This window comes from Astatotilapia calliptera, chromosome 17 (assembly GCF_900246225.1).
Source record: "Astatotilapia calliptera chromosome 17, fAstCal1.2, whole genome shotgun sequence".
NCBI lineage: Eukaryota > Metazoa > Chordata > Actinopteri > Cichliformes > Cichlidae > Astatotilapia > Astatotilapia calliptera.
Window position 1 is genome coordinate 3,655,999 of NC_039318.1, and position 27,921 is coordinate 3,683,919.

Genomic DNA, 27,921 nt, shown 5'->3' on the forward strand with positions numbered 1-27,921 from the left:
TTCTGAGACGTTATATTTGGTATATCCAGACCATCCGTCGGCTCTTACTTCGGAAACATGGCTTAAAAAATGTCTCTTCAACGACGTAATCCGATAAAAAAAAAAACGATCTCTTTACCCGTCGGCTTCCCGTGGCTGTCATGCGACCAGCTATTGCAGTTAATAATACAACAGCTTCTTGGCATTTTTTGGGTTTCTTTTTATCGCTAGTACCTCTTGCCACAAGTTCCCAGAATCCTTTGCGGTTTTACCCCTGAATGACGTCACATTTTCAATCTTTATCCTGGTGGGCCGGTCTCTAGTCAAAATGCCCGGGCCGATTTTTTGTCCCAGTCCAGCCCTGCAACAGGATAACTGGTTTTCACCAGGGTGTAGGTGTTGACTGCCAGGATCTTGTTCTTCCCATTCAGCTGACTCAAGACGTCTATACAAGTATTTGGTGATTGTTTTTGAGAAAGGTTGGTGGGACTGAAAGAAATTTAAGTCCCCCAGCTAACCTCTCATTACATCTGAGTGAGATAAGAAGGACTTGACGTCCAGCCTTTTATGTCAGCGTGCCAAAACAGAGTTTGTCAGCTTGTGCTTTTGCTAATAGTAAATCATTTTTAGTTCTAATCAAAGTAATATATATGATTTTAAAAAGAAGCTATATTACGTATAATGTGATTGACAAACACTGTCACCAAAAGAAAAAGTGATGCTGTGTAAATGAGTTAGAAAGATATCATGTCAGAATTATAATGAGTCATAATGCTTATGTGAGACTTAGCTGATGATAAATCCTGTTGAAGTGTAAAGGAAAGTATATTTAAATATGATTATTCATATGTGATGAAATTATGTTAAACATAGAAAATATATATTGCTATAAGAGCTGTGTAACACCCCAAAGTTTCTCATCTGTGGGAAAATAAAGGTTTCTGGTCTATTCTATTCTATTCCATCAAGGAAAGCAGTGTTTGCCGTGTCAAATATAAACTAATTTAAATAGACATAATATAAAAGACACCACATCTCAGACATCGCTGTCTTAACTCATGTGCCCTCCTCAAATTTTGCACACTTCGACACCTTCATTGACAAAATTGTACACGCACAAAATCTGCCATAAAATGTTCAGAGAACAGAATTTTTTCTCTTCTTTTTTCATAAATCAAAAATGATCAAACATGATATTTTCAGGAGTTTGAAGGTCCATCAACAGAGTATGGATGACAGGAGTAAAAGGCAGCAGATTTCAAAAATTTGACAAAAAAAATTTCCTGTAACAATCTAAGGCACGAGGTATAATACAGAAAAAGTGATTGCCAAATCAAACTTAGAAGGAAAAAAATATACAAAAATGCCCAAGGAAGCCCTGTCAGTTAATATATCCATCCATCCTTTACATTATTGCCATCTTGTGGCAGCTGTGCATATTTCAGTCTCGCTGCAAACAGTAGTCATCTCTGTCTCTGATCATGAGTCCATCTACTGTTAACGTTGAGCGGAGCTCGGGCAAGCTGAGAGGCAAGAAGCATTTTTCTGGTGGTTTGTGAATGGGCCGTGGTCTTTGATGGGAAACTGACGGGAGACCATTGTGAGAGGCAAGCTGCTGCCAGTCAACTTTTACTGCGTTAAGTTCAGTTTAGTCACGGTGTTTCTGCTTTGTGTGAGACCTGTCATCAGCCATAATAAAAGCTCGCTTTCAGTTTAAGTTTACTCCGGTCTACTTTCTTGTGTTCGCACCTGGGTCCACCACACACACCACCGCACGGTCTGTCTCCTCAGATCGTGACACTATGTAACTAATAGTGTAACATGAAAAGGTGAAACAGAGGAAAGGTTTGTTTTAACCTTGTGGCAGAGGTGTGGTCCCTGGCTCAGTTACAGCAGAGGGGTGGTGCAGTGAGGTTGGAGGAACGGGTGACCACATTTATAAGAACCAGTTGAACACTGATGTGCTTAATGTAAAACACTATGATTCTTCTCCAGTCATCATAATGACTTACTGCCAGCCTTTTTTTGTTCAGTGTTACACTTACTAAAGACAGTACATAGGCCTACATAAGTGCATTGTAAAATATTTCAGAATGTTTGTATATAAAACACATAAATACGTGGTACCAAATATATTTTACTGTGTTTCCCACTAAAACAATGTACACAGTGTTCATCCCAACCAACACAAAGTTGCACATACCGTGGTCTACATATACAAACAACAGAAGAATTTACTGAATACAGTAACAGTCAAAACAAAAAACCCTCCTCTCTTCTGTTTCGGTCCAGCCACAGCACCACATCGACATCACAAGCAATGTTTGCTCTGGCTGATCAGCAGGGCAAATATGGCCTAGCATGGCGAATCCCGCCATGAACAGCATCAACTATTACATAGCTATATCTCCACATGCATCTTTTATAGCTTGGAGAAGGGGTATACATGTGTGTGGATTTCGGTTGTACACTTTCCATCTCCAGGCAGAAAACATTTTCAATTGTGGAATTGTACGGGACTTACTTGCACATAGTTGTATTGCAATTCTTTGACTCTTTCTGAATTGCGTTCAAATGGCACGCCGTAGAGCTGCTTCATCCTCCGATTATTTCTGTGCAAGACACAGTCCAGTGTTCTAAGCTGACCCTGTCAATATTTTGAAATATGTTGTTGTCTGCTATTATTTCTCTTTGTATTTGCTGTACTGTTATGGCATTATTTTCTAGAACCATGTTTATGATTTCAGTCTCCTGTTCCGGAGACAGAAGACGTCCTCCCTCATTGTTAGACCAAGTGGCTTTGATCTCATCAGAGATTACGTTCCCTGGCCTTCGTCTTCCTCGTCCTCCGCGTCCTTCTCTTACTCTCACTCCTCTGGCTCTGCCTGTTCTTCCATGTTGGCATCCTTTGCTCCAAAACAGAAGAGCTCACCTGTTGCCCTTTTATAAAGCTCTGATTTCTTAATTGCAATTGTGTGTGGAAGGTGTTTAGCAATGTGATGAGTTAGTATGCAAAGTAGCGCAACTGAGTTTATACTTTTGAATGACAGTGTGTTTCTTGTGCAAACAAGAGATTTTCTTTATGAAAATTGTCCCAAATGCAGAGAATTGTGTGTAGTGCTTTGTAAAACTGCAATTTGAGTGTAAAGCAGAAATTGCACTTGTAGTTTAGCAGAATTGGTTCAGGGGGTGCATCAGTTACATGTTGTAGTCATTGTGTCTGAAGTCCAAGTAATTGTGTGTAAACAATTGGGAAAAACTGTAATACATGCAGTTTTCCTCTGAGTAGAGACTGTTTTACAGTTTACGGTTTCTGAACATAAAATTACTATATGCACTGTTCTGTTTAGTTGTCACTACTTGCATACATGTGTGTTGAAGCAGTAAGTTTTCAAACTCTCTATCAAGAGTTATGAGGGACATGCTTCAGTATTTTCACAGCATGAAGTTGCATAGATTGGTGAAACTTCACATACTCGAGCTCCACTAATAATGATAATAGATTTTATTTTGAGTGCTTTCAAAGCTCTTAAGGTCATCTTGATGGATGGATAGACAAACAGACATTTGGCAGCACCAATTAATGTTCTGTTTCACTTATATACACTTTATTGCACTTTATCTAAATCGTTGAATTCAGTTGTTCAGACCACTTAATGGCAGCAGATGTATAAATCAAGCACCTCTGCATGCAGACTGCTTTTACAAATATTTGTAAAAGAATGGGTGAGAGCACAGAGCTAGTCTTCAGCTATCCAGCCTGCTTTACTTTGGAACCCGTTTGGATTCAAGAGAGAGACTTTCTGCAACTTGAATCTAGGTTTAGAAATTTCTAGTTAGCGCTGGATCACAGGTGATGCTAAACCACACCTTATTTATGCTTCCATAGGTTTAGGCTGCACAGGGGCTTCCTATGACACAATGACTGTTTCTTGACTCCTCTCTTTGTGTTTATACACCTCTACCGTACTTAATCATCAGTAACTATAAAAGTTTGGTTCTTTGCTTTAGTTTGACTTTTTTCTTGCCTTTTACCCCGAATTGGTTGTGGCAGACAAGTGATAGGTGTCCTTCCAGGGGCCTGGGTCCCCCTGAGGCTTCTTCTTGTTTATTATGCTGTCTCTGTAAAGCTGATCTTTGCCTTTCTGAGTTTAAAATGTCAACACTTGGACTTTATATCATATGAGACAATCGTGTATCAAATATTTTTCTTAGGCAAGTTTGAGTGTAAATACAAAACCATCTGAGTAGCAGCCATGAAAGAATACAGTATATACTGAATATAATGTTCATCAAAGAGCTATGAACTTAAAAGGGTCCAGAAATATTGCATTTGGCAATATGATGGAAAAGGCACAATTACGGGTTTCAGTAAGAATGCTGTGCTTGGTCAAAATAACAAATATTAGACAGGCGGACTTTTACAACTAGTGATGCAGAATCTTAGGATCATATAATTTGAGGATTTCATTACCTATTAGTTACACTTTTGATTGAATTAAAAATTGCCAGGAAAAAAAGATTAGACACTGCATGCTGGTGACCATTTGGAGATGGCCAAGCCAGCAGGACAGTGTGATGATTGATCGTGGAAACAGAAAGAAAAGGCCCATTGTGAGCTGTCAGAATTGTTTATTTAGATCATGTCTCTACAGTGTGCTTGTGGATAAAAATACAGTGGAATTGTTGAGCTTCATTTTAACACTACAACTAAAAGACATATCTAAAGAGAAGTTGTTACCTGAAAAAGAAAATATCACAATAATAAGCTGCTTAAGAAGAAGATTCACAAGAAGAACAACCATACCTTTATTCTACTTTCGCCTTAAATGCTCAGTTCTCACATATGACATTTCTGTTTTACCAATAGTGATCTGGCCACATCTTATTTTCAGAACCCACTCTTCTGAGACTTTTGACACCTTCCACAGTAAGCAGTTTTCTTTAAGACCAATTCCTCCACAAAAAGGAATAATTTATGAAAAAAAGCACTGCTTTTATTATTTATTAAAGAATTATTTTGACAATCCACCGCAAGTGAAAGAAAAGCACTGCTTTAATACACATTATTCACTTCTATTATGTCCTAAATGTTGAGTGTGACTGAGAGCTCTGTTTTCAGTCTGTAGAATTATGAACACTTACATGAAATATAATAAAATTAAACAGATAGTTATTCGAGGGTCCAAGCTGAACAAAAATGATTTAGCTGACTCCTGTGATGTTGCTATTGTTAGCGTCAATTGTCACATCTACACACTGTACATGTTCTGCTTGGACAAACTTGACTTAGAGGCAGCAAAAGCTCTTTGCACTCTTAGACACTTAAAAATGAATAGTGTTCTCCTTTAGTTTGGACTTTTGGGACTAGTGACAAATCCTGGGTGGAAAACCAACTAAAATTAAAAAAAAGTTAGCTCTGTGGTGGCGGTGGTGAGGAGGAGAGGGTTGTTTCACACAATTTGACTGCATCAGTCAGTTGAAGGGGCTTCCTGGGGTTCCCGATTGACTGACCCAGAAAGAAAAACAAACAGAAAAGGAGGAGTTAGATAAGGGACAACCCAATTTATTTTCGTGAGTAATTCCTGAATAAAAGATTTTATGTACCTTCTTCTCTTGCCTTCATGCGAGCTACAAAGTTGTAACTTTTATTCCTGCGATAGTTCTCGTAAGGGTCATCCAGTGAGACCCCCACACCTTTGTACTGGTCCCATTTATCCCTGATATCGCCTCCTTTAATGGGGTCCTGGATGCCCTGTTCTTTAGCCCCCAAGCCCCCTGAGCCACTCCAACCTACAGCAGACAGGACGTCATTTTAGGTCGCTTCAGAAAATATCCAAAAATATCATTCTTCAAACATCCTTACCGGATTTAAAAAATTAAATAAAATGTAAATCATAATAATTAGAGCGTACCCATCTTCATCAGTAGCTGATGACCTTTGTTCTCCTCCCCTAACCTGGTGTCTGCAGGTAATTTTGAAGAAGTTGTGCCCAGCACTGCTGTGGAACTACAGAAAGCACGAGAGAAATTCATCATTACACTACAGGATAAAGGTTTTTTAGCAAAGCATATGATGAAAGAGTAGTGAAGAAACTCACGGAGGGGAGGAGCTCCGAGATTTTGGGCCACGCCGTCGCTTGGTGGGTGAATGTGAGCGGGATCGAGACCTGGAGCGAGAGTGACTACGAGATGACCTGGATCTACTCCTGGACCTAAAGAGTTTGGTTGAACACAAATTAGGTAACATGAATCACACTTCAGTCATATTCAGCACTCAAAGCCCAAAACACATTCATTATATCCAACAGCATCGTTTTTAAATAAGAGACTTCAATTACAAAAAAAGAAAAAACATTTATTCAGTCAGAGATGCATTGAATTAATGATACACAAAGACTTCCATGTACACGCATTATGCAGAGTCATTATGGCTTCACTGCGTAAACCTAATAGAAATATAATATCAAGAAGCCATTGTCACAGGATCTGCTGTATTTACAGGTCTTTAGTCCAACTCATCAAGTTCCTGGTGTTAAATTTGGCCGTGATTATGTGAAAATATTCCACTTTCATTCCGCGGTAATGTTTGATTGTAAATGATCAAGCGGATTATTAAACAAAATGACCGTGGGAGCTGGGGTAAGCAAACACGATGGAAAATCAAGAACTGGTGGAAATAGAGTGCATTTCATAGCTTGTGAATGAGACTTCGCAGGTTCTAACAAATCACGACTGAAGGTGCCATGCTTTGATGTGTGGATACAGACCTGGATTGTGAGTAGGAGCGAGAGCGGCTGTGGGAGCGGGAACGTGATGAACGGGAGCGTGACCTGGAGGACTTTGAGGAGTGAGAGCTGGAGCGAGACGAAGACCTCCCTCGGCTGCGAGAGCGACTCCTGGAGCGGCTGCCTCCACGACCACTAGAACCAGTCATCATTGGAGAAATGATAAAACTATCAGAACATACAAAGTTCTGGGTTTAACTGTTTAATACTTTGAAAAGCATAACATCCTCCTTTTAAAAAGACAATTCACTTTATTAAGCACATTTGAAAACAACAATCACTGACCAAAGTGCTGTAAAACTAAAAGAAGAAGCAATAAACATTATTTTATTTCTTTTTTCTGTATTATAAAGATGTGACGTGAATAATGACACCTGGTGACATGATTAGCAAACAACAGTCAAGTTTAAAAAAATCAGTTTAAATATGATGTGTTTTGATATTTGTAGCACAGGAGAGATGGAAAAAGAGAGGATACTCTATTATGAAGGAAAAGCTCACCTGTTACGTTTCTCCTGATCCTTTTTCCTTCTGGCCCTCATCTTAGCCCTGAAGAATTCATACAGGCCGTTCTGCTCCCAGCCTTCACTGAATGAGAAACCAACCACAAATACGTGTAATCACTATTCGCTGCAATTTTTAAACAAAGTAGTAGTACTTCACCCAGTTTCTACAGCAATTTCTGCAGATAAACAGCTACAAAAGACTAAGCGGTACCCAAGGCTGTGCTCCAACTATAGAGGATCACACTTCTCAGACTTTAAAGTCTATCCCAGGTTGCTGGAACGGAGAGTTTGTCTGCTAGTCGGATCTCTCATACAGGAGGAACAATGCGGTTTTTGTCCTGGTTGCGGAACACTCGACCAGGTATAATTCACAAACAAACACCTTAACCTCCACATATGTGAACATCACATTTTGGGTTGTCTAAACCATAATACTAAATTTGCCCAATCAGCCCAAATAGCAGAGAGAAATTAAAAATGCATGCCATGAAAGAGTTCAGGGTTAGGAAGTTAAAGCAGATAACCTGTAAGCTGGAGAGGAAATGTCTCACTAATTTAGTTTCTATAAGGTTAGTAAATCTTACTTACGATTACTGACTGAACAAAACATGAACAACCCTGCATTTCTTTTTAGCACCATAGCCTGGCTGACAAAGAGACCTCGTTTACACCAACTGTAATAGCCATCTTACAGACATATTTCAAAACTAGTCACAGTCCCTACAAGACTTTTCATAGAAGTTCTACCATTACACAACGCGTCAATCTTTAAGTATGATCTATTTCTATTATTTAGCTTTTAGGCCTTTAAGGTAGAGGTAAGAAGCCATTACTTAAAAAGCAGTCATGTGACCCAACTGTTTTAGTATTATATTATAAATGCTTCCCTTAAGCAGCATTATTAATAAGCAGCATACATTTTTATTGGTATTCAGAAGGTAACCAGTTTCATCTACCTATGAGGTCAGATGATATTTATTTCTTCTAGGCTTGCTATTGTAATTGGTTATTATCAGGTAGTTCTTTGCTGAGCATTTCTTCTTCACTCACCACTTTTTACTTTTACTTTTTATGTTTTTATACAGCACTCTGCAATTTTCACAAGTTATCCTTAACTTTTCCCTTTCCACTGACACCAAGTGCTTGTCAAGAGAAAATGCCAACATTCAGACGGGGTCATCTGATTGTTGGAGTTTTCTCTTTATTATTTTATGGTCTTTACCCAGCATTATATAGTGTCTTGATGTGACTCCTGTTATGATTTGGTGCTATATAAATAAATAAGAGTTAAACTGAATCACCTATTCATCGATTTATATTTTTAAATTCTATTATTAAATTAAGTTTAACTGTCTTGCACAAAAAGTGTGTGTTCGTACCTATTCCTAGGCCGATCATGAGATGGTGGGCTGTAGAAAGCTTCCACAGCAGCTAGCAGGCGATCACTGGGTGGCATGGGTGGAGGTAACCGAATGTCCTTAGGGTCCAGAGGTTTATAGTCACAGTCCTCAAGCTGTACAGTTGACAGTAACAGTAAGACCATAAGGCATGCAAACTTTATTGGGGCTAAATGTGTCTATTCTGGATGCCACTTCAGTACAAAATCCATGCTAAAAACTGTAAAAACCACCACGGTACCTCTTTTTGTGTGGTGTATGAAAAAAACTACACTTGTATGGATGTGTGTGACTGGGAGAAAATAGTAAAACAGCAGTATATAAGAAGTGCATTACTTGAACCATAATGGCAGCTTTTACTGTTTTTTTACATTTGTATTTATTTTCATTCCCCTGTCCTACAATGAGAAGCAGAGGACTTACTTTAACAAGCGGAGCCATGAGACCAGCTGGCAGGTCAAAGTAGGGCACATTTGGCACCAGACTGGGATCATCTTGCACTGGATGCTGGCGATGACGCATGTGAGGTGAATGGCCATTAAAACCATGTGGCGGTGGGCCAAATTCCGGGTGCTGGCCTCCACCCCAGGGAGGATGTTCAGCTCCCATCCCTGGTGGAGGAAGCCTCTGATTGGGATGGTGGTGGGGAGGAGGAGCCGGCATATCTGTCAAACATATTTGGAGACTGTTAAAATACACCTGAAAATTAAAAGGCGCAGAAACATGCATCTCCTCTGATCTATGACTCTGAGTCTCTCCGCTAACCTCCAGGATATTCTCCTTGAGCATAGTCAAATCGATGTGGTGTATAGGGTGGTCTGTCATAGTGATGTCTGGGAGAAAAGTCTTCCTGCATAAAGCGAGGGGGAAAACGTCCAAAGCCGTGTGGGGGCGGAGGGGGCTGGTTGAAAGGAGGTGGCTGCTGGTGAGGAGGGAAAGGTCCTCTGAAATGGGGCGGCCTCTGTAAAAATGCAAGTGAAACACCACAATCATTCATGTAAGTAAGAAGCTCTAGCATCTTTGGTGCAACAAAAGAAACTTAAGTCAAATTCAGAAAAGGATGCAGTGTAAATGTAAGTTGTAAATGCAAAGTAAATAGCAGAGGAAGTAAAACCACAGAAATGTTCTCCCACATGCCTGCATGCGTGGAGGGAATGGTGGCTCCCTCTGACCCCAGGGAGGCTGGTCCGGCTGATTTCCCCATGGTGGTTGCTGGTCGTACGAGTTCCAAGATGGAGGAGCGTGCTCAGACCCACCTGGACCACTCCAAGGACCTCCTTCTCTACCAGGACCTCCACTCCAGTTTCCTGGGTCCCGCTGATCATTCCACATCCCCTCATGGCTGTTCCAAGGAGGGCAAGGTGGTGGTGGCTGGTTTGGATCAAAAGGAGGCTGGGGAAGAGCCGAGACAGAAAGGATGTGACCACGACCTGAGCTTGCTAGTAAATTGCAAAGTGAGGAACTGTGATGATTAAGAGACATGTCACTAGATGGGCAAGGCGACAATGTAGTGTGGCTACACTAGTATTCCTTCAGCATTAATGATAGGAATTAGAAAAAGTTAAAAAGCCCACAATGACACGTCCATTCTGTCAGAAGATGTTTTTCTCCTGTAGCTGTCATCCAGAGTGACCCAGGATAGGTCAGCTCAAGTGAGGCCAGTGTGACCGACTTCTATTTCATACTCTTACCTTAGCTCAATGCTGCAGTTCAAAAAGTCAGAAGAGACTTTTTCTTTGACCATTTTCTTGAAGTATTAAACATTTATTATAAATGTTAACCTGGCCAGCAAATATGATCAAATTAGCTGTTTTAACTATTGTCACTCAGTTAATAGCCGCATTAGGCACCTGTTATCATTGATGTAGTGGGTAGTAGACTGTAGCTGGATAAAAGAATAATAACTGCAAGCTAAATAGATGGAATATTGAGTTGTGACACAGCGATTTACAGGGACATGGCGAAGGGTCAGGCTGTTGGCTGTACAGAATAGCTAAAAACTGAGCGGAGAGTATGGAGAACTACTCTACCTGTCAAAGTTTGGCCACAGCTTCTCATTTAATGGTTTTTCTTTATTTTCATGACTATTTACATTGTAGATTCTCACTGAAGCGATCTAAACTATTGAATGAACACATATGGAATTATGTAGTAAACTAAAACGTGTGAAATAACTGAAAACATGTTACCAGGTAACAGTCTTGATGTATGCGCAAAGAAATCAGGAAAGTAAATCCCAAAAGGTTTATTCTGCTCCCACACCTCCAGACTCACAAACCGCTTCTTGCCCTGGACCATTCGGACTATCACCCTGCAACCCACCCCTGCCCACCCACGTCACCAGCCTGAGCCATGGTCTGAGTAACCCCCATCACTCCGGCCACTCACACACAAACAGACCAAGTCTTCTCTTTGTCCTACTTCCCAGCATTTTGCAACTGTTTTGCTATCTAATGTGTGCCTAATTTTTTAACATGCTTCTCTTGCTTTGTTTCCATTTTATTCCGACACAGTTGGTGTGGAGCACCCACAATTTTGTCATACATGTACAATGACAATAAAAGGCCTATTCTATTCTAAAAACCATGCCGGGCCAACCTGAGTAGGTACCAGTGGAAAAGAGCTATTAGTTACACAGCAATATGCATAGGCTGCTGGTACAAAACTGAGTATTTCTTTTTCACTTGCTATGTGTTTATAAACCACTTTGCATTAGTTATTATTAATCTCTTTACTTTATAAGATAAAGTGCCTTCAGGGGACTGTTGCTGTGATATATAAAACTGAATGTATGTTAACATTCCTAGCTTATAGCACTGGTGCTACAAAGGTTGCTAGTTTTTGGCACAGCTCAAAAGTTGCAGCACAAGCATGCAATGTGGTGTTTTTCAACATCAACTCTTTAAAATATCTTGTTTCCCACAATGTAAAGAATGTCTGATTTACTCTTTTTTGCTGTTTCTGAGCAGTGCTGACAAAATAAAAGTTGTGCCTTAGCATCGTAAATCAGCCACGTAAACTCCTTTTCCAACTCGCTGTTGTACTTAGAAACTTTTCCTTTGTTGTCAGACGCACCTTCAGTTGGTGCACGTTGTGTTTGTTTTATTCTGATGGGCTGGCTTTCTTTTAAAGGTTTAAAATATCGCCCTGTTTTTTTCAGCGTGAAAACACCTCTTTCAAATTCCATTAGATTCTCTGAGCTGCCGGCACATACTATCTGTCAGTGGACTGGTGGCAAACACAAAGGAAGTGTGGGAACTGTTGTAGAATTTAAGGCTAATTACATTGATACAATAACAATATGTTATAACAACAGACTACAACTCTGTCACATTGTGACCTACTATGGCTTCACAAAATAACAAAGTGGCTTGCAAAGCTGTCACTGTTTCTTGCACGCTCTTAATGTTCACTTAGAGTAAAATCGCCCTCTGTCCTAACTGCCTCTCCAGCTACAGGGTAATGTAGGTTTTAATTAGGGCTGAACAATTATGGAAAATAATCTAATTGCGATTTTTTGCCCCAATATTGCGATGCGATATGCGATTATTTTTTAAGGTCTTTGTCTTCTGTATTATTAAACAAAGACAAGCAATACATCATATAGTATGGCCAATACTATATTACATTAATTTTAAACTGTTCTTTCCTGGAAGACAGACCTCTGTTATGATGACATGAGGTGATGCATGAATTGATGACTGACATTTTTATTTAACTTCTTCAATCACAACAGTATATTTGAACATACACAATAGTTTATTTTTAGCTTACAAACATCTGAGCATAAAGTGCTGACAAGGAACCCTGGTGTAAACATTAAAATGAAAGTCAGTACAATGTGCAGATTGCAGAAATATACATAAAAAAAATCAGTGGCTTTACCACACTCAGTTTTTCGACATGAACTACTAGACAGTCATTCAATTAAAAAATAATATGAAATAAATAAAACTAATAAATAAAAAATACACACAGCTTACTGATCTCTGCAGTCAGTAACATTACACATAAAGTGCAAACATAATAGCAATTGTATAAACACACACACAAACACGCCTTTAAAGTTTAAAGGCGTGAAATTGGACGGTCTAGTTCTGATTAGCGTCACCGCTGTCTCGGTGGCGTTTAATAAACTCGGCCGTCTGCTCCTTGCTATCTAAAATATAACCAGACACTGGTGTAAATTCTCGACTGTCTCATACTTCTGTTTAATAAGTTTTCTGTTTGACGTTTAGTCAGCTGTGTGAAAACCAAGGAGGAACCCACCCGGGGGATTAATAAAGTTTTATTTTATCTAATCTAATAACTTTAATCTCAGCCAAACCGATTTACTCACGAACAAACAAAACACTGAAAAAAGCCCAACAATAACATTTTTAGGTTGTCTAAGTGACTTATATATTACGTTTAACCCGAGCAGCGAAACTCCGCGGTGATCTGAAAATGATGTGCCGGGAGTTGTGCCGTTCTCGGCCGCATCAGTAACCCTCGAGCTCCCGGCTAGCTGTCGAGCTGGTGGGTAGCAGACGCCTCTGAAAACGTCGAAGCACTTTTGCAAATATGGGATATCTTGATAAACCAAGCAGATATTTGATGTTTACACAACTACTTTCTCGCCTGAAAATATGTTAAAAGTTTATTTTGTGACCCAGAAAGATTAGTATGAGTAATTTTAAAACTTAGTAGCGGCCGCCATTGCTGGAAACTGGAGTTTGGCTGGGCCGCGCTATGAATTCTGGGATATGGTAGGCCACGAAGGACACACCCGACCCATCCTTCAAATTCGGGGAAAGGAGGACGCATTTGTCGGCTACATTCGGAGGAGTCTACGAATTTGGACAGCCTTCGGCGCGTCGCTGTGACGTAATCGGTCTACAAATGCGGCCTCAGGAGGATGCAGCCCATGAATTTGGACATGTCCAGAGTATAATCGCAGCCTTTGCGGTTAGAAAATTGCACTTGATCATGTCGCGATATTATCGCAAATGCGATATATCGTTCAGCCCTAATTTTAATTGGTTCCCCATTAATATTAAACACCTTTATTTAGGAACTGCATTGTGTGTTTACTTGTGTTATCTTTGCCTAATATTCAAATGTATTTGATGATCTGAAACATTTAAGTGTGATAAACATAAAAAAAAATAGGAAATCAGGAAAGGCTGTACACACCACTGTAGTTGAGAATATCCAGCAAATATGCACTCTCCTTCTGTATCTTTCAATATTTTCCCTCACTCACACACACAGACACACACACACAAGAAACACACACAAAAAGGTCTTTACCGGCTGGTTGGGGTTCCAGGGGCTCATATGCTGAGGGTCATACCAGGCAGGCTTTGTGGGGGGTATATCTGAGGGACCACTAGGGTTGCTGGGGTCTGGTGGTCTGGATGAAGATCCATCAAACTCTCCCGGAGGAGGACCTGATATGGGAAGCTTTACATCTCCTGAACACAAAAAAGAGACATCATAAAACAAACATACATGGACTTGGTCAGGTTTAGCTACATTGCTGTCTGTATTATTGCTGAAGTCCTAAATTATCACCTTTAAAGTGTTTGTGCTAAAACGTCATGTACAGTAACACGGGCATGGAGACCAGCACTGACTGGCAGATGACATCAATTCAACATATAAGACTTTAAGAATGCATAAGCATCTACCTAAAATCTATTTAATCTATCATCTGTGATTATATTGTATTGGTCATCTCCCTTAAATAAACAGGCAGCCTTAAAGTGTGAAATATTCATCGGCAAAAACACAGAAATGTGTCTATTGTTTCATTGGCTGATAGTGCCCCACAGGCCTCAATTGAAACAGACTAACAAGCAGCGGGCAAGGCAGCCCAGGCAGGGAAATGTTGCTTTTAGAGACATAAAATGAGTCGCAAAGTCTATATCAGGGGTAGGCAACTCCAGGTCTCAAGGGCCTGCAGGTTTTAGATATCCCCCTGGGTCAACACACCCGAATCAAATGATTAGTTCACGCCATGTTTAGAAAGAGAAATTTTGAGCATGAATCAGATCCCTGCATCTCTCCCCTGTTGGATCCTTTGTTTGGTGAATTCCTCACCACAACACCATCAGTGCCTTGTACTGAATTGTAAGTACTTGTAAGAATAAACTGCTCACAAGACAACTCCAGCAGTATAACCTCCTTTATCTAATGCACAAAATTTCCACAACAGGATCAAATACTGAAAATCAGTTTATAACTTTTATGTATTTATGTGTTTTTTCTGTATTGTTGTATCTTTCCATTAAAATTAAACTACCATAAAAATTACAGACTGTTAATTTCTTTGCAAGTGACCAAACTCGCAAATTCAGCAGAGGATCAAATAATTATTTCCCCAACTGTATAAGCAGTTGACATGAGCTCATGCATGAGGCTGTGCCTCTGCTTTGGTTGAGTGTTTTTCCACTCACCAGCTTGCGTAGTCATAGGGGGGGGCTTTTCCGGTTCAGCTGGGGCAGCTAGCTGTCCTACAGGGGCAGACTGCGGTTGTGACTGATGTTGCTGCTTCAGACTAGCAACAAACTCATCATGCTGAGTCTTCAATGCCTGGATCTGCTGCTGGAAGGCCAACTGGACTGGCTGCACCACTGCAGCATATTCTGTTATCAGGGACGCCTGAAAGAAACAACAAAATACCAGATAAAGTCTATGGTGGGAAAAATACAAAAAAAGCCATGAATGGGGCCGGGTAATATGAGGAAAACACACACACACACACACACACACACACACACACACACACACACACACACACACACACACACACACACACACACACACACACACACACACACACAAATCTAGATCGATCAATAGATCGATATATAGATAGATACATATATATTGTTTTGATTATGTTACTCCTGTTATCCGGGGTGATGCACACCTGACTACTTTCTGACAGATTCCAACGACTGCTGCTGGTCCATAGAGCCGTAGTTGTTGGGAAGAAGGTCACATTTATTAGCTACTGGGATATATTTTCTCTTGCTGATATGTAGAACTCCGACAGCACTTTTTCTTTTTGGCTGTGTGGGGAGGTGTTGACATGCTGAGTTGAAAACATTCTTCATTTTGCAGGGGATGACTTTTCAGGTGGTGGAATACGTTCGTGGTATTGCTACCTTTTGCAGCAATAACTTTACGGCATCTTTTGCAAATTACGGCATTTTGTTTGATATCCTTATGAAATCCAAACCACTGCCAGATTATTGATCCAGAGCTGTTTCTCTTTGGAACTAGCTCGTCTGACTTTTCTTCAATTATAGTCTCATTCCCTTGCTCATCTGAAACTTCTGCTATCACCATATTTTCCGCCATCTGGTAGTATAAAAACACACATGCTCAGCGCAGTGTCCCAGGTAGAAAATTTTCCAGTTTGGAGGGGGGATGCATTCACAGCATGTGGGATAAAAACGCCTGACATTGCCTCCTGTCACAGGGGCCTGGAGGCTAACCCAACAAGGGGAGGGCTACAAGCTGGACAGATCAACAGTCTGTGGCAGAGACCTTCTTACTGTGAAGCAACAGTGGTAACCACTGCAACACCATAGTGCCCAATACTTACACAACAAAAATCCTGAAAGTGAAATATTTGGGTCCAACTCTAAAATCTGATTGTTAAGACATGTTCCTGTCACCTGGTACTGGCCAAGGCCCAGTGCTGGATTCTGGAGCTGTTGAATGGTCTCCTCATCAAAGTACCCATTTTTCTCCCAAAGCTGCAACAACTGTGAAGGGAGAAGGAATGTCAGAAACAGAAACCTTTTTCCGTTCAATAAATGGAGGAGAAAAAACTTCCTTTTAATCACCAGATCTAAGCTACTAATAAACTGATATGAATGAATATTCATAGCTGAAGCTGCTATAGCAAAGAAAAACCAGTTAGTGTGTTAGACTTGGAAAATATGTGTCTGTATTTACCCTGGTGATCTTCTGCTGTTTTTCTTCCTCTACAGCTAGAAAGCTTGTGCAGTAGATTGGAACAACAACTTTCTGCAGCGCTGCCAACAAGTCCTTCTGCTGCTTCCGCTGGCTGTGTAAAACATTAAAAGAATCACAAACAAAACATTGAGGCACATACAGTGGGGCAAAAAAGTATTTAGTCAGCCACCGATTGTGCAAGTTCCCCCACCTAAAATGATGACAGAGGTCAGTAATTTGCACCAGAGGTACACTTCAACTGTGAGAGACAGAATGTGAAAAAAAAAAATCCATGAATCCACATGGTAGGATTTGTAAAGAATTTATTCGTAAATCAGGGTGGAAAATAAGTATTTGGTCAATAACAAAAATACAACTCAATACTTTGTAACATAACCTTTGTTGGCAATAACAGAGGTCAAACGTTTACTATAGGTCTTTACCAGGTTTGCACACACAGTAGCTGGTATTTTGGCCCATTCCTCCATGCAGATCTTCTCGAGAGCAGTGATGTTTTGGGGCTGTCGCCGAGCAACACGGACTTTCAACTCCCGCCACAGATTTTCTATGGGGTTGAGGTCTGGAGACTGGCTAGGCCACTCCAGGACTTTCAAATGCTTCTTACGGAGCCACTCCTTTGTTGCCCGGGCGGTGTGTTTTGGATCATTGTCATGTTGGAAGACCCAGCCTCGTTTCATCTTCAAAGTTCTCACTGATGGAAGGAGGTTTCGGCTCAAAATCTCACGATACATGGCCCCATTCATTCTGTCCTTAACACGGATCAGTCGTCCTGTCCCCTTGGCAGAAAAACAGCCCCATAGCATGATGTTTCCACCCCCATGCTTCACAGTAGGTATGGTGTTCTTGGGATGCAACTCAGTATTCTTCTTCCTCCAAACACGACGAGTTGAGTTTATACCAAAAAGTTCTACTTTGGTTTCATCTGACCACATGACATTCTCCCAATCCTCTGCTGTATCATCCATGTGCTCTCTGGCAAACTTCAGACGGGCCTGGACATGCACTGGCTTCAGCAGCGGAACACGTCTGGCACTGCGGGATTTGATTCCCTGCCGTTGTAGTGTGTTACTGATGGTGACCTTTGTTACTTTGGTCCCAGCTCTCTGCAGGTCATTCACCAGGTCCCCCCGTGTGGTTCTGGGATCTTTGCTCACCGTTCTCATGATCATTTTGACCCCACGGGATGAGATCTTGCGTGGAGCCCCAGATCGAGGGAGATTATCAGTGGTCTTGTATGTCTTCCATTTTCTGATGATTGCTCCCACAGTTGATTTTTTCACACCAAGCTGCTTGCCTATTGTAGATTCACTCTTCCCAGTCTGGTGCAGGTCTACAATACTTTTCCTGGTGTCCTTCGAAAGCTCTTTGGTCTTGGCCATGGCGGAGTTTGGAGTCTGACTGTTTGAGACTGTGGACAGGTGTCTTTTATACAGATGATGAGTTCAAACAGGTGCCATTCATACAGGTAACGAGTGGGGGACAGAAAAGCTTCTTACAGAAGACGTTACAGGTCTGTGAGAGCCAGAGATTTTCCTTGTTTGAGGTGACCAAATACTTATTTTCCACCCTGATTTACGAATAAATTCTTTACAAATCCTACCATGTGGATTCATGGATTTTTTTTTTCACATTCTGTCTCTCACAGTTGAAGTGTACCTCTGGTGCAAATTACTGACCTCTGTCATCATTTTAAGTGGGGGAACTTGCACAATTGGTGGCTGACTAAATACTTTTTGCCCCACTGTAATCCATTACAATACTACAATGAATGAGCAATGCCTGGCTCCTGCATGCTGACCCACAGCATGGGCAAAGCTGTGTGCTGAGCCCTCTCCTGTACACCTCCCTCCTCCAATTCAACAGTTATTGGCCTCATCAGCAGAGGGGACAAGACTGCGTACAGGGAGTGGGGTAAAAAAACTGGCAGAATGGTGTTGAGCAGAACACAACCTTCTGCTCAACACCATCAAAACTAAGGAGGTAGTGATTGACTTCAGCAATCAGAACATGTTGCTCTCCACATCAACGGGGACTGTAATCAGCAAGTGTCCTCCTTTAAGTTCCTGGGGACCTGTCATGAACAACTAACAACAACATGGCCGTTAAAACCGTTAAAACGAACAAGGACACCACATCCTTAAGATGCTAAAAGGAACCATCTGGATAAGAAACTGATGGTGGCTTTTTAATTGCAACACCACAGAGAGTGTCCTGACCTACAACAATGCCTGGTATACTTATGGCTTGGTGGCAGAAAAACATGCAGAGGGTCATTAGACAGCGCAAAAGATCATTGGCTGGACCTTACTCTGGAGAGATGAGAAAACTTCTGCCGAATTTTCTCACCCGTTCAACAAAACGCCCAGGACAGCCAGGTTGAGAAACAGCTTTTATCCTGCCATCAGAACACTGAATGCTAAGCTCAGTTAATGGGCTGAGTGAGCTTCACTCATCAGCCCCATCTGCAATATTCCTGTGTAATATAAAACAGTCAAAGGTGCACCTTACAGAGACCAACAACTAAACTACATAACTAAGAGTCAAATTATTAGAATTCTCTCACAGTTTGGTACCTCAATTATTCTTTAAAAAAGGATGAAAAACAAAAAAAACATGAAAAAACCTTCCTAACTGGAACATGAAAAAAAAAATATCTCCACTATTCTGACATATTACCTGTTTCAAGCTGTTCCCATACACTTTAAACTATGGAGAACCAGAAGAGCCACGCAAACCTTTGGCTTATTTGAAGCGTGTCAAGCAGGTTTCAGAGCTAATCACATAGAAACAGCTTTAATGAAGGTTACAAATGATCTTCTTATGGCCTCTGACAGTGGACTCCTCTCTGTGCAGCGTACAATACTGTTGACCATAACATTGTCTGGCTATTAGAGCATACTGTAGGTATTAAAGGTACTGTGCTGCAGTGGTTTGCATTCTATATATCTAACAGACTCCAATTTGTTCATGTAAGAGTCCTCTTCACATACGAAGGTTAATTATGGAGTTCAGTGCTAATGATGCCAGGACCAATTGTGTTTACATTATACATGCTTCCCTTAGGCAGTATCAACAGAAGGCGTAGAAAAAAAAACAAACAAACAGGAAAGAGAAAGGCAGTGAGGAAAATTGATTTTACCCTCTTTCAGATTACTTATAATGCTACTCCATTATTAGTTTTCTCACGGATAAAGTACACAAGTAAACTACATGGGTTCATGAGTGTATTTAGGTTTGGGTACCAGTGATGAAGAACGTCATTTGTTAAGTAGATAAGATGTAGGCGCAGCTCAAAATGAGCTGTATCAGCAGTGATGCGGTTGCGTAGATGTGATGTCATCAGTTCACAGTGCTGTGGGGTCTTGGCATTATTGAACATCCAGTTCTTACCAGCCTGAGGAAGAAAAACAAAAGTGAAATGTAAATAGCTCTAATTATAATAACTCTTTACATGAAGGAATTGTACAAAGAGAAAGCCAATGGGAGGAATGATTTCCTGTGTGGCCCTGATTCATAGAAAATCCTATCGTTATGTCCTTACCGAGATGGCATCTTTGGTGCAGGTGTCTATAATGGGTTGAAGCAGGTTGTCAAATTCTGTTATGTCCAACTGTGTTTCCAGCAGCAGTTTTTGGGTCTGCTGCTCCATAGCTAAAGTAATGGCTGCAGTGACCTGTTCCTACATTGAGAAAGCATTAGAAAATTTATTGGTCAACATTGGTCTTGTGATGTCCCCTCAGCCACTTGTACCACATCCACCCAGACCTCCCTCTCCCCGGCCACCTCCCCCAGCTTCTCCGAGGGAACGCCTTGGTGTTCCCAGACCAGCCGAGAGATATAATCTCTCCAGCGTGTTTATTTCTTGTATCACATGCTCTTCGTTATTATTTTGTTTAATGCATGGAGCGATAACGACTTCATTTCTCTCCAAGCATTCAAGAGTGGGTCCCAGTTTTGTTAGTACAGAGAGTTACTCTTCTGTAAAGAAGTTATATGTGCAAAACCGAAATTGTCATGCCCTCACAAAAAATTCTCCAATCAACTCCGGACAACTGAAACATTCAGCAAAGACAGACTTCAAAACAAAAACGTTCATCAACAACCAGTACACGGGAATAAATGTTCCTGGAGGGAAGGCTATGCTTCTTTCCACTTCACCTGTCTGAGCGTGTGCAGATGCTGCTCCTGCTGCTGCAGATTCCACTGGCTCTGTTGAATGAGCTCATCTATAGCGGGCGCAGAGGGTGGAGGTATTGGAGGTGGAGCAATCATCGGCATCAGTGGAGGAGGGATATCAACCACATCTTTTGTACCAGGGTTGTATATTTCTGCACAAACAAACAAACAAGCAAGCAAAAACAGGACTGAATGTTCAGTCCTTAAGACGAAGTGTTTCTTTTGTATAGCTGCTGCTGATGACAACATGATGGCCATGAACATAATTAATAAATCATGAAGAGAAAAAGAAATACTGCTAATCTGCCAATATGGTTTTCTGAGGAAGAAATAAAACATGGCCTACATGAAATGTTCCAAGTAGAGGAGTGAACACAATTTAAGACATGCAATCAGTATCAACACATCCCCTCCTGGTACTGCTGATTGCTGCAGAAACAACTGGTGCGCTGAGGTAACCTGTTGGCATCGCCACAAACTCAGGCTGGGCTGCTCGATTAAATCAAAATACATTTCTGTTGTACCAAGACTTCCGAGAATGTATGGACACTGTGAATTTTAAGACAGAATGCAATATTTGCAAATCTCTTAAATCCTTGCTTTATTCACAACAGAACACAGATGCTTAATCTGAGAACATCTACAGTTTTATAAGGTAAATGGACAGTACTTATTTAGCATTTTTTTACTCTGAGCTTTTTACTACAAGTCCCATTCACCTAATGTCAAACATAGTCACAGAGGTGCTTTTTTTCTTTCCCTAACCTTGTCTAACATTCACACACAACTAGGGTTTCAATAGCTTGTCCAAGAATACGTAAACGTGCAGAATGGGGAAGCCGAGGAGTGAACCAAGCTTCTGATTGGTAGACAACCCGCTATACCTGCTGAGCCACATCACCCTAAGAAAAATATTTGCTAATTTTAAATTTGATGGCATCTACAACAGAAGCAAAAATTGGCAGAGTTTCAACAATGTTCAAAAAACTATCTAAAAACTGAGAAACAATTTCATACATAATATTGTTAAAAGATTTCCAGAGAATCTAGAGAAATCACTGTGCACAAGGGACAAGGTAGGAAATCAGTATTGGATGTCCACGACCTTCAAATACTGCAATAAAACCAGGCATGGTTCTGTGACGGAAATCTGTGCATGGGCTCAAGAACACTCCCAGAAATCACTGTGTGAGAACACAGCTCACAGTCCCCTCAACAAACGCAGGTTAAAGCTCTATCATGAAAAGTAGACACATATGAACATGATCTAGAAACATTGCTGTCTTCTCAGGACCAAAGCTCACTTAAAATGGGCCGAGGCAAAATAGAAAACCGCTCAGAGGTCAGATGAATCAAAGTTTGAAATTGTTTTTGAAACTATGAATGCTGCTCTTCCAGACTAAAGAGGAGAGGGAACATCTGGCTTGTCATCAGCAGTCAGTTCAAAAGCCTGAATCCTTGATGGCAGAGGATGCATTAGTGTCAAATTATTTGACAGCATGTATATTTGGAAAGGTAGTATCAATACTGCAAGGTATATGCAATATTAGCTTTCCTAAAATGATACTTTTAGGATACGCTTTGCAATGTTTACCAAAGCCAAACTGAACTATTCTTTAAAGTTACAAAGTTACAAGTACAGACAGAGGACTTCAAAGGACTACGTTTAATTTGTAATGCAGAATAAATGTTAGAAATGTTTTGTGGATTGTACCAAGCCAATTTTTCCACTGCTGGAATTTCAACTAATAGAGAACACATTAAATATGTTAACAGTCTTATTGCTGGCCCTTTATCACCAAAGATATTAATGCAGTAAAATTCATTTTATAGAACAAAAGTGAAACAAAGCCAAGTAAATGTTATCACTTAATAATATAAAATGTTCAGAACATAATCATAAACTTTTCAGTAATTACAGGAGGATTACATTTGTATTACTGGATAAATAAAACTGTATTCATCCCATATTTGGGAATTATTTTATTACAGCATTTGAACTGATGATAATAATCATAAAAAAGAAGAAGAACAACAACTTTGTCTTAGCTTAACATTTAGCTTCTGATGCCACTTGCCAATAATATCTGTAATACTATAGTACTGACTGTAGTACTAATTTGAGTACCAAGAAATAAACAAGCTGATCTGGGCCAAGACTTTTCCAAAAATGAGGAAAATAATGCAGAAACTAGTTCAACCAATACTGACATTTTTTAAATTGTGCAGCCCTTATTCTACAGCTGCCCTGAGCAGAAGCATGTTACAGACAAACAGGACAAACAACACCCTGCTCTGTTTGTGTCTGTGTCTTTGTATCTGTGCATGTAATCAAACCTGCTTCGAGATGGAGGATTAAGCATTTTAATCAAGATCATTAAGAAGGTATGGCCAAGAGAAATTCACTGAAAAAGCAAAAAATGTGAACATGCAAAATGAAAACAAAGCAAAGTATTTTAAAGCACAAATGTTGTGTCATCTGGCAAAAAAGTGCATAACAACATGTGACTTTCCAAATAGAATTTTTAAATGTATCTGAAAATTCTGATTTTAAATAAATACCTTTAGATTTATACTCCTCCCCATCGTGGGTAGAGGGATCTAAGTGGAGAAAGGCAAACTTTAATGCATTTCAGTGGTATCACACAACTGACAGAAGAACACCATGCAAAACTAAACACTCTGCTTCTAGTATCAGGCTGCTAATTAGGTGACTATGTTTCAGTAATCAAAGCCAACTGTAGGACAGTAAATAATGTAATTTACTCTCATATTAAGTTCACTTCTTTGTAAAGCATCTATGCCAAGAAAATATTTGTGTTTTGCTCAAAGAACTGCTGTCCTCACAATAAGGACGTGACTGGATTGCTCCTCATGCAAGAATATGAGAAGGTTCTCTAAAGCAGCATTTGCTGAAGCTGCATGTGGGAAGTTTCATATATTTTTACTGCTTTTTAAAGATTTAATTTGTGCATAGTTAGTACAATTACTATTTTGACTTCTTTTGAAAAGTAATATTTCAGTGATATTTCTTACTAGATTTTAAAATATAAATAAAAGTATGTAGCCGGCTGGAAGCCGTTCAGTCCCTGCTCTGAGGAAGAAGCACCTCACTTCAACAAGCCGACACCAAACTAACCCCTTTGTTCCTGCTCTTTTTCTTCAGGTTGCAGCAGTTCTGGGCGCTGCTTCCAGTTTAAACACAGTCTGCCTTGTGCCCCCCTTGATTCTTGGGGACGGACTGGCTGAGGTTTAATAAACTGGTAGGACAATGTTGGGAGGGTGTGCTCATGACAGAGTCATGTACTATACATCAACTATACTCTGACCATCTCTCCTTGCTAATGATACTGACCTACAAACCCCTCATTTGCAGAACTAAACCAACCAACAGAATGATTAAGACCTTGTCTACTTCAAGATTGCTTTGAATAAACAGACTGGAGCACTTTTATGGACTCTGATGTAGAAGTGTACAGATTATTTGTTCTATACTACATCAACTTCTGCACTGACCTGGTCATCACATTGAAACTAATCAAAGTGTTCTGAAACCAGAAACCCTGGGTCAATAAAGAGGCCAGAGAGCTGCTTAAAATCAGGGATGTTGCTTACAAAGCCCAGGACACGGCATCTTATAGCCTAGCAAAAGCAAATCTCAAACACAGGTACAATGCAGGTACAATGATGCAAGCGAAATCTACCTCCATCCCCTACCAGCCCAGCCTGAACTGTCATTGGAAAGAAATGACATTAGGAGTGTTATTGCAGAGAATTAAACCCAGAAAGGATACAGAACCTGATGGTGTTCTGGAGTGTGTTCTGCAGACCTGCACTGACCACCTTGCAGAGGTTTTTACTAACATCTTTAACCTCTCTTTGATTTCTGGGAGTGCACAACATGCCTCAAAACTACAACCACTGTGCCCATTCCAAAACAAAGAACTAAGAGCAGCCTAAATGACTATCATTCAACTACACATACCCTGATGATAGCAAAATGCTTTGAAAGACTGATTGTGGCTCACATTAAGTGATCACAGCCACTCTGGACCAGAGTCAACAGAAGAAGCCATCAGCCTTACACTCTATACCACCTTAGAGCACTTCAACAAACAGGCAGGTACTGTAGAATGCTCCTCCTGGACTTCAGTTCTGCTTTCAATACCAGTGTCCCCACAAACTGGTGTCCAAACTCCCAAACCGTCTCAGCCCGACCATCTTTAGGTGGACCCTGTATTTCTTAACCAACTATCCCCAGACTGTCAGGATGGGCAAATGCGCATCCTCCACCCTCAATGTACCAAAGGGATGTGAGCTGAGCCCTGTTCTGTAAGACCTGTTCAACCTTCAAACGTGACAAACACCATCATCAAGTTTGCGGACAACACACAGTCATTGGCCTGATCTCCATTAACAACAAGACTGCAGAGAAAAAGTGTAGAGCCTAATCGCCTGGTGCCCCATCAACAACTTATACTACACAGCAGCAAAGCCAAGGAGACTGTGGTGGATTTCAGACAGTCAAGAACAGAACTTGACCCTATGTACATCAACTATACTCAAATGCTGCTACACACATACACACAGTCTACACATGCTTGCTAGCCTTCCTATTACAACTTCTGTGTAATAGCACTACACTGCTATACTGTGAAACTTGCACATACAACTTGTGAAGTCATTACTAAATTTTCATAATGTTCTTAACTTTGCACATAATTTTTATGACCTTGTACGTATTTTGTATTCTTTTATTCTATTAATTATTTTCTTCTTCATGTGTACTTTTAAATATTTGCATTTTGCACATTTTTTGAATATTTTGCATGGACAGGGGTTGCCAAAATGTTGTTATTTTGTTGTCCTACACAACAATAATAAAAACACCAAACTTGAATCATAAATACCGGCAGTCGCCAGTGCTACCCTCAGCCTTCTAACAGACCTATGGTATCAGTTTCAAAATCCTGTCATCTTGTTCTCAAAGTATGGCATTCATTTTTACTAGATGCACCTGTGGTATCAATTTGAAAATCCTAGGGGACTTCCCTCTTGCGGTATTGCATCCACAAGATTCTCAGAAGATTTGACCTCTGACCTTAACAGGGTAACAAGAAACCCCATCAGCCTTTTACGGCTGAGTGATAAAAGGAATGTCAGCAGCACCTGTACAACAGAGGCACTAGACTCAGTTCAAACTGGGAGGTAAAATACACGTATTACTTCCCATTTGCAATTCAAAATTACTCGCCAACTGACAAGGACCCTTTATGGCCATTTGGCGAGTGGGGGACATAGATTGTGAAGTGGGGTGGACACAGGATTGGTGCCACTCAAGTATACCACCTCAACCTCCTAAAAGCATGGAGAGTGACAGAATTTTGGAACTTGTTGTATGTCTCCTTGAAGACTGCCGAAAAAGCTGTATGTGTAGACAGCGCACTGTAAGATAGTACAAAACAGTGCTTCATCTACTAATCCTCCTACCCAAATGTCTGATATGAAAATTATTCTTTGGACCCCACCAATGTGTCTTTGATTATTGAAGAGATTCTAAATTTAAAGATTTGTATTTTCAAATTTAGCTTCAACAGTTCCTTCCACAGTTCCTTGCCAGGTTGTTATTAAGCCAGACCAAAGTGTCATTTGGACACCTTTTATCCTGTAGTGAGATTCCAAATCCACTGTCTTTAGTGCATTTAGTGACTGATATCCTTGTTCTGCTTTTGGGGAGATTTTCTGTGAGCTAGAGAACTGACTCTGCAGCTCACGAAGGCTGCAAGCAGAACAAGGACTACTGTTGCAAGGTGATGATATAAAGGGAGTCTTAAAGCCTTTAATCAAAAGGAAAACCCATGCCTAAAACAGATTCACATTACCAATACAATGTTGGACTGTTCAATTAACAGTTTCACCCCAAAACAGAAAAGTAAATAATTCTGCCAACATATCTGGTGCATGTACTGGGTTGTTTTGTTTTTTTCGCTTTTATCTATAAAAACTGTTTTTTTATTACATTTTTTTTAGTTTGAATATTTCAATCATAGTAAGAAATCCAAAGTGCTGAACATCAAATGAACTTAATATTGCAATACTAAATTGACCTCTATGTGAAAATTCTGTTTTTATCCTGACGTGTCAGTTTAACTACATACGTTGCTGTTGCTCCATAGCAAGTTTGTACTTGTAGTAACTGAAGTATTCGCCCCCAAAAAGGAAGGAAAACTTAGGGTTGTCCTTCTGTTTTTCCATCGTCATCTTCTCAAACTCTGGGCCATTTCGGGCAACAAACTGGGCCAGCTTATCAATCACATTTCGAAGCTCCTGATCTGTACAAAAAAAAAAAAAAAAGACATAAATACAGTGAAAAATGTTGTTGTAAAAACCTCAAAACAGAGACACTGAAACAGACAGAAATAATAGTGTCTAAAGTGCTTTTAAAAAAACAAATAAAACAGATTTAGAAAATAATGAATTTCTTCTGAAACAGAAACATCTAGGAAAGAGGTTGCATAATCATTATTTCCATATCTCTACATAGTATTATTAAATCAGTTGGCTGTAATTCTACTCTTAATCGTGCTGCTGTAGCACAAAAATATCTATAAGGGATCTTCTTTCTATGGGGGTTCTTTTTCTTAAAAGCCAGCAGCCGTGAAAAGTTGGAACAACTAACGTTTACTCTCCATTACTGGATTATTTCTACACTATTTTTCACGTTAGTTGGTGCAATGCTTACACACAGAGCCTGGTTAAACATTCATCCACTTGTGATCGGTGACCTTAATCAATATGCTAAATCCAATGGTTTTGTTAGCTATGTAGCAGATAGCACGGGTGCTCGCTTACGTTGAATCGAAATTTAAAATAGCTGTGGTGTACGGCTCACCTTCGGGAGGACTGGGGATATCCATGTTTAACTTCTGTTCCAGCGAACCACTTAGCCAGAATATGTATGTAAAAACTCGGCCAAATTCTTTACTTTTTCAGAAAAAGGTATATCAAATTCCCCCAAAATCACTTGCATTGCCGCTGCTACGCACAGGAAATGCGATACAGAAACAGCGCCACAAAAGATGGCTATGGAATTGTCTCCAG

The 27,921-nt window shown here is 40.3% G+C and overlaps 1 protein-coding gene across 2 annotated transcripts; it reads right to left on the minus strand.

Moving 5' to 3' along the window:
• Positions 1–4,594: 4,594 nt before the first annotated feature.
• cherp (calcium homeostasis endoplasmic reticulum protein) lies at positions 4,595–27,897 on the minus strand. 2 transcript variants are annotated; one of them, XM_026147099.1, is made up of 20 exons: positions 27,713–27,897; positions 26,979–27,152; positions 23,383–23,421; positions 20,803–20,972; positions 20,186–20,323; positions 19,887–20,038; positions 16,624–16,735; positions 16,341–16,430; positions 15,111–15,315; positions 13,963–14,126; positions 9,808–10,062; positions 9,436–9,631; positions 9,094–9,335; positions 8,653–8,786; positions 7,269–7,355; positions 6,750–6,902; positions 6,081–6,194; positions 5,895–5,989; positions 5,587–5,772; positions 4,595–5,488 (listed from the first exon to the last, which is right to left on the minus strand). In XM_026147099.1, exons 1-20 carry the CDS (start codon positions 27,735–27,737, stop codon positions 5,451–5,453), a joined length of 2,769 nt encoding a protein of 922 aa, XP_026002884.1. In that variant the 5' UTR covers positions 27,738–27,897; the 3' UTR covers positions 4,595–5,450. The 2 variants fall into 2 exon arrangements, with proteins under 2 accessions (XP_026002884.1, XP_026002885.1); XM_026147100.1 differs by lacking the exon at positions 23,383–23,421.
• Between the last annotated feature and the right edge of the window lie 24 nt (positions 27,898–27,921).

Coding starts and splice junctions, on each gene's coding strand:
- cherp (XM_026147099.1), bottom strand. CDS start 27,737: ATGGATATCCCCAGTCCTCCCGAAG. Junction 20,973..23,382: donor GGAGGAGTATAAATCTAAAG/GTATTTATTTAA, acceptor TTGTTTGTGCAG/AAATATACAACCCTGGTACA. Junction 6,195..6,749: donor CGCTCCTACTCACAATCCAG/GTCTGTATCCAC, acceptor CAAACTCTTTAG/GTCCAGGAGTAGATCCAGGT.